The sequence below is a fragment of the Lactuca serriola genome, chromosome 7 (assembly GCF_051521515.1).
Source record: "Lactuca serriola cultivar US96UC23 chromosome 7, Lser_US96UC23_V15, whole genome shotgun sequence".
Lineage (NCBI taxonomy): Eukaryota > Viridiplantae > Streptophyta > Magnoliopsida > Asterales > Asteraceae > Lactuca > Lactuca serriola.
The window spans coordinates 107,980,111-107,987,518 of record NC_136414.1 but is presented as its reverse complement, the minus strand read 5'-3'; the positions used below and the strand labels follow the sequence as shown (position 1 = coordinate 107,987,518).

The 7,408-nt window shown below is 34.6% G+C and overlaps 2 protein-coding genes across 2 annotated transcripts; one reads left to right on the top strand and one right to left on the bottom strand.

The window, feature by feature from the left end:
* Positions 1–212: 212 nt before the first annotated feature.
* On the bottom strand, positions 213–2,886 carry LOC145064286 (uncharacterized). The gene is made up of 5 exons (XM_079011766.1): positions 2,795–2,886; positions 2,068–2,635; positions 1,398–1,771; positions 1,142–1,218; positions 213–307 (listed from the first exon to the last, which is right to left on the bottom strand). Exons 1-5 carry the CDS (start codon positions 2,884–2,886, stop codon positions 213–215), a joined length of 1,206 nt encoding a protein of 401 aa, XP_078867892.1.
* Positions 2,887–3,897: 1,011 nt separating this feature from the next.
* Positions 3,898–6,461, top strand: MUTE (basic helix-loop-helix (bHLH) DNA-binding superfamily protein). The gene is made up of 3 exons (XM_079009807.1): positions 3,898–4,146; positions 4,946–5,338; positions 6,130–6,461. Exons 1-3 carry the CDS (start codon positions 4,051–4,053, stop codon positions 6,205–6,207), a joined length of 567 nt encoding a protein of 188 aa, XP_078865933.1. The 5' UTR covers positions 3,898–4,050; the 3' UTR covers positions 6,208–6,461.
* The last annotated feature ends 947 nt before the right edge of the window (positions 6,462–7,408 follow it).

The following is a 7,408-nucleotide window of genomic DNA, read 5'->3' as shown; positions in this document are numbered from 1 at the left end:
TGCAAAACAATTAACATAACCTGTTAAAGGGACATAATTGAATTACATTTCAATAACAAAAGAATAGGCATACTAGATTCCAAGTATCACAATTCATCACAAAATACTAGAGTTTTGTCCCATTTCGGCTCCTAAATCTAGTATTCCAAATTAACAAAAGACTAGAGTTTTGTCCCATTTCGGCTCCTAAATCTAGTATTCCACCTACATCCTTATCCAGATAGCTTTCTTGGTTTGAGCTTTTCACAGATAATAGGTACATCAATTGCTATCCCGCCAACCACTTGAGATTGATCTTCCCAATTAGCTGCAAAAGATATCAAAGTATTACATTTAATATAAGTTAGAATACATACATATATATATATATATATATGAAATTATTTCTTACCATTTTCAATATCAAATTGAGTTTCAGGCACTCCATCATCTTGAGTTATAAAACTCCTTCATCAAATTGTGAGTCAGGGAAGTTGCATCATATGTGTACTTCCTCCCCTTTCCATTTCAGCCCTATATAGTTCTTCCTCAAAATTATCAAACATGTTTTATAACTTCATTTTCCGTTGGTGAATCAAACATTTCATCTATAAGTGACCTTCCTCCTCTACCACCACTTGTACCTGCATATGATCCTCTTCCTTCTCTTGCCCTAATTGGTCCTCTTCCTCCTCTCCCACCACTTGTAGTTGGTTGTTTTGAAGGTGCTTCATCAGAATGTGGTTTTTTAGGCCTACCAGGAGGCTTCTTTTCCTTAGGAGGGGCACAATCTTTTCATTCTTGCATGTCCTAGCATTGTGCCCTTCTTATAAACAGTTGTGACACTTCTTTATTTTTCCTTTACCCGAAACAGTTGAATACTTTGTCTTTTTTTCAGTTTGGTCTCTTTTTCTTTTAACAGAAAGCCTACCTGGAATCCTGCGTTCTTTTGAGGGCAATAGCTTATCATATGGAGTTTTAACCCATAAATTGCTTCCATTTAAAGGAACAATGGAAGTGCTATAATCCAAGTGATACTTTTCCTTCTTGAACCAATCACTTACATAGTCAAGGAGATTTTAGTGGGTATGGTTTATAGCCACGCATGTATGTACACATGGAAGGCCAGACAAAACCCATAGCCTGCATGTGCAAGTCTAACCTGCCAAGTCTACCATATATCCTTCATAACCATTTCTAACCTCCAATTGAGGCCCACTTGGGATAACCATCCAATTCCTATCAAATATGTAGAGTTAGTATAATATTTCTACATTTTATTATAGAACAATACGGTTTGTAAAAGGGAAATGATCCATACCTCATGTTTTTGTGCCATTTTTTCATCTTTTTAAGTATATATCTTTGGAGAAACAACAATTTTCCATGAATTTGTACTCCTTTTCATTGCATCAAACCTCTCCATCACATGAAGTCTAATCTCTTCTAACATGGTTATCAATGGTTTCCCCCTAGCACCAATGATTGTAGAGTTAAATGACTCGGATATTCCGTTTTCTACAGCCTCACATGCCCTATTTGTTGCAAAATAGGCCCTACACCATGTTTTAGGATTCCTTTTCATGAGATCATCATATGCATCATTGTTCAACTGTTTCATCTTTTCCATATTGTTTTTGAATTGTTGATCTGTTGTGGACATCGCAGCTTCCCAAAACAAGGTTTTATAAATCTCTCCACTGAAATGCTTATAGAAATTGGCACAAATATGACGGGCACATTGGCGGTGCTCAACATGTGGCATCACCTCCTTCACGGCTTCAAGAAGACCCTGTATTTATATACAATATAAGTAGGGGCTATTTTGATATAATAGTGGGATGTTTTGCCATAAGCAGGGACTGTTTTGTCATTTCTAATATGTCAAAATTTTCTAAAAAGTGTCCAAAAATGTCCATAGGGGTTGTGTTAACATCGGGGCTATTTTGTCATTTCTAATATGTCAAAATTTGCTAAAAAGTGTCCAAAAATGTCCATAGGGGTTGTTTTAACATAAGGGTTGTTTTAACATAAGGGTTGTTTTGTCATTTCTAATATGTTGAAATTTACTAAAAAGTATAAAATTACCTTATGTTGATTTGATATTAAAGTAACCCCATTTCCTTCAACTGTTTCAATATCCGATTGTAGTAACTTGATGAACCACTTCCAATTATCCTTATTTTCTACATTCACAACCGCCCATGCGATGGGGTAAATTTGGTTGTTTCCGTCTCGACCAATGGCAGCTATCAACTCCCCTTTAACTTTTCCTTTTAAGAAACATCCATCTAAATCAATCACCTTTCGACAACCTTTCAACCATCCTACTTTTAAAGCCTTCAAACAAATGTAGAATCTTTTGAAATATTTTCCATCCGGATTGACATCAACTCCAATTTCAATAGTGCTTCCTGGGTTTGATCTCAAAACTTCATTACCATAATCCCATATCCTAGCATATTGATCAACCAACTTGCCATCAATTAGTGTAAAGGCTAATGCCCTTGCCCTTTCACATTGACCTCTGCTAAGCTTTAAAGAATAATTCTGTAAAAAATCAGCTTTCATTTCTTTGACTTTTGTTTTGGGGTTGCGAATTAGGTCATTAAGATAATGGTTAGCAATCCTACCCAGAGTTATCAATGACCCGAGGCTGTATTTTCATGCACAAACATGTTTCTTTTCCAAAGATTTCACTTGCCAAGTAAGTTCATTCCCCATCCAAGATTCCCAACATCTAAATGGACACTTATTCTCATCACCTTTTTTGCCACATCGTACTAATATCCTAGAACGATCACACTTGGCAAACCTTAATTGGTAACCATTAGCCACCGCATAATTTGTTAGACAAAGCTTGAACTGTTCTGGGCTTTCGTACTTTTCCCCCAAGTGTGGTTCCATTTTATTTCAGGGTATCCTGGGGTTGTCTACATGATATTGGTCCCTAAATTTCTGACCTATATCATCTCTTTTGTCAGATTCTTCATTTGAAAAGCTCCATTCAACATCATCAGATGATATGTCAGACAATTCCACTTCTCCTTGTACCAAATAATTCAAAAAATGATCCCATATTGTTTTGTCCATTGTAGAAGCAACATATTCTTCTCCATCAGAGTCATCATCATCTGTTTCATTCAAATCCTCCATATAAACTTCAACTTCGACATTTGAAGTTAAAGTCATAGCTGTTGGTTAAGATTCCTTAAAGAATCAATGCAGACAAAAAAAAAGTAAATAACACATGCAACATATTATAGAAGACAGTGAACGAGAATTTCAAGTCGATTACCTTTTTTTATTGTGATTAACCATTGATTTTACCGCTGATTCCACAAAGCTTTCCCTTGACAAACCCTTTTTTTTACAGAATGATCGATTGGAGGTGAAAAGCGAGTCGATGTACTGGAGTCATATGACACGTACACTAAAGAGATCAGGAAACCTAGGTTTACCAAATAAAATATATATATCACACGGTTTGGAAAATAACAATGGTTTAATCGAACAAAGAAATAATATAATGATTTTTTTAAGCATTAACCAATAATATATATATATATATATATATATATATATATATATATATATATATATATATATATATATATATATATATATATGGCCGACGGTTGACTACAATTATTTTTTTCTTTCATAATTCATGAGCATGCATGAGCACAAGGCAATGTGCATGACAAATATGAGAATTAACCCCCCGCGGAGGCACGTAATATTCCCCAATATCATAAAGCTACACCAAAACTATATATATATATATATATATATATATATATATAGAGAGAGAGAGAGAGAGAGAGAGAGAGAGAGAGAGAGAGAGAGAGAGTAAAAAAATAACTAACTAACCTCACGAGACTGCAACACATAGCATTTATAAGAACATAGCTTGTAGTATGCAGTACACTTACGCACACACACACAAACACAAACACAATCCACACACGTAAACACACCTTATACATATATCTATATTTCTCCACATACGTCGACTGTGTGTCTTTCTTGACCCAGAGTGTAGAAAATACCTTTCCGAAGGATCGCAACATGTCTCATATAGCTGTAGAGAGAAATAGGAGAAGGCAGATGAATGAACACCTCAAGGTCTTGCGATCAATGACCCCATGCTTCTACATCAAACGGGTTGGTATATTCCACTCTTTAATGTCGAACCATGCTCAAAGTGTTTGTAATTCCATTCATAAGGCAACAGATCTAGGCTTATTACATCATTAGGGTTTTCTTTCTATGGTTGTATGCCGCAGTTGTTTATCAATGTTTCTGTCATATGGCATAGCCATGCGGTTTCCTTCTAGTCTCTGTTTTGTGTTTCAAAGTGGTGCTGCATAGAAAATTACCAATTATATGATTCAACAAACTATAAAACTTTAATAAATCTACCTATTATCTTTTCAAGGACGCAGACCGATATAGTGATTTCATATAATTCTCAAACAAAATTATAAGCATACTTGCTAGAACCAATCTCTCTACATGCTAGCCATATTCTTGCGTATTTAGTTAGTAAGTTTTTTTTCGCCTGAATTGACAATGATTTTATTGAAAATTAACAACTACCAACATGTTTTTAGGGAGTAAGATGATTCTTAGTAAGGATTTAAATTTCCTTAAATGTCGTGGACGACCCAGAAAAAAAAAACCCCTTATCCTTATTATACGTTTTTTATTTTTAAATAAATATATATACATATATAACTTATATAAAAAATTGGATCTTGTGCACCCGCACACTTACACCTCACTACGCCCCCATGGTAAATAAAGTACTGCTATAACAGCGTATTCAAAGTCATATAACATAATCTAGTTTATCACGGTTTCTTTCAATATGTTCCAAGTCTATCACATTTGTCACATGGGATGCTTTCATCAATGATAGACTAAGTAGGATTTATTTTCATTTGCGCGCCTGATATGGTAGGGAGATCAAGCCTCAATCATAGGAGGTGTAATCGAATTCATCAAGGAGATGCAACAAGTTTTACAATCATTGGAATCAAAGAAAAGACGTAGGAGCATAAGTCCTAGTCCTGGTCCAAGCCCAAAGCCATTACTGCAACCAAGCACCCCGCAATCAGAACGATCTATAGTTGTACACGAAAATATCAAAGAACTGGGAGCATCTTGTAATTCACCAGTTGCGGACGTGGAAGCAAAGATCTCGGGGTCAAATGTGGTCTTGAGGACAGTATCACGAAGAATTCCAGGTCAAATTGTAAAGATAGTCAATTTGTTGGAAAATCTTTCTCTTGAGATCCTACATCTAAATATCAGCAGCATGGAGGACACTGTCCTATACTCCTTTGTTATTAAGGTACACAGCATTTCTCATTTTTGTTAAGACTCTTAAAAGTCCTACGTCCAAGGTAATGAAAATAGAAACATGTCGTGATATCATCCCCAACAAGATTTATTTAATTATAAATGAAAGATATTCCTTAACAAAATTAATCAATTCGCCTATACATCTTTTCTATTATTAAACAATTTTGCATCCATGCACATGAATTACGAAGAGATTAGGGAAATAATAAGCCATGCCCAAGGACACTGTTGAGCATCCTGGTATATCATGAGCTGATAAATGAAGATTAAACCTGAGACCTAGTAATGTATCCATATTCATAACTCGTCTTGTTTTCTCTTGTAATAGGCTAAAATATATACATTACTTTTAGTTTATAACACAAGAGTAAACTAAGTAAATAACTACGTACGCCCATATTTAATCTTAAACCCACAACACCAATTAGCTTTAATGGTTGGATAGGTTCCTGTTTTACATAAGACTATACTAATGTCATGTATGAATGCGATCGATACGGGTGATAAGCGACATGATTGTTAAGAAAAAAATTAATTGATAAATGATATACCCCTCATGCATGCTAACAAATCAATCAATAATAGAAATTCAATCTTAGTGGACAATGAAAGGAGATTGTAAGCACCCTTCTGAAGGATTTAATAAACCTATCATCTATGCTAATTTACCTTTGTAGTATATCTTCGTGCGTATCTTAAACAAATTATTTTGATGTCATTCATCTATATTCAATTTGTGTGTACTAATAATATGACCACTGGATTAAATGTTTCCTGCAGATAGGACTCGAATGTCAACTTAGTGTTGAAGAACTTGCAATTGAAGTGCAGAAGAGCTTCTCACTTAATCTTACTTAGCTCCATGCATCCATATAATCACTTATGTAATCTTCGATCTGGTTGTGGCTTCGTTTAAATTTATATGTTCTAAATAACATGAAGCACGTACCATGTGTGTTTTGGTTCTTAAAACCATAAATAGTAATCACTAGCCACGTACTTGCAACCCTTTTAATTTTTCATTATCGAAGAATAGATTTGTTTCAGCTTTAATTTTCCTAGAACTATTATATTTTCAAACTGGCCTTCAATGTAATAATAAATTATTGACATTGGAAGTTATGTTTTTTCCTTTCAAAGTTTATCTCATGCAACTTTCACAGTTCTCTTTCCTCAGCACCTGTTTTGGTCTCTCTCTCTCTCTCTCTCTCTCTCTCTCTCTCTCTCTCTCTCTATATATATATATATATATATATTACCAGCCTTGCTTTCCCTTCCATAACACGATCAATGTATTTTGTATCGATTATAAAACGATGGCAATCCATTATGCCTATGAATACCATAAGATATGTATCTAAACGGTGGAATGAAATTGGATTGCACATAGTTAATCTTCCTACATGCTACTGAAGTTCATAAAATGTGCCTCATATGCCGCGCGATAACTTTGTTGTAACAAGATGAGCTCCAAGAACTAACCACACCACACACAGGATGGAGATCGGGATCAACGAATCTTAATTAACAAAACTGCTAAGCTAGTCTGGTTGCTTTTGCTTTTAATAACTATACCATTTGCTTAGAGAAACAAAGGGACAGAGTTAAATCCAGCACCACCCATCTTCTCGTTAGGTTGGTTCTCAAGGGTAATCTTTCGATTAAGCTAGACTTCTACCAAAAATCATAGTATCATTTCATTAATATTTCATTAAGCAATCACTAATTTCATTTATAAATAGATAAAGTCATTTATCAACCAAAACAAAATTTGCATTTATTATTCTCTATTTTTGCATTGGACAATCATAAATCAATGAAAGTTAATGCAATAGTGATTTTAATTCCAATCAAAATCCCTCAAGTACTTAATGTGTTTCCTAAATAAATTATTCAAAAAACCTATGGGTTACGGAGCGGGTTTGGATATATGTTGATTCGGTGGATAAGGGTATGAGTTTGATTATTCAAAATTTTTTAAACAAGTTTGGATCAAGGTCGATTCGTTCCAAATCTTCTCCATTGCCAAGATTGGAAGTCTAGAAGTCAACTCCACGAG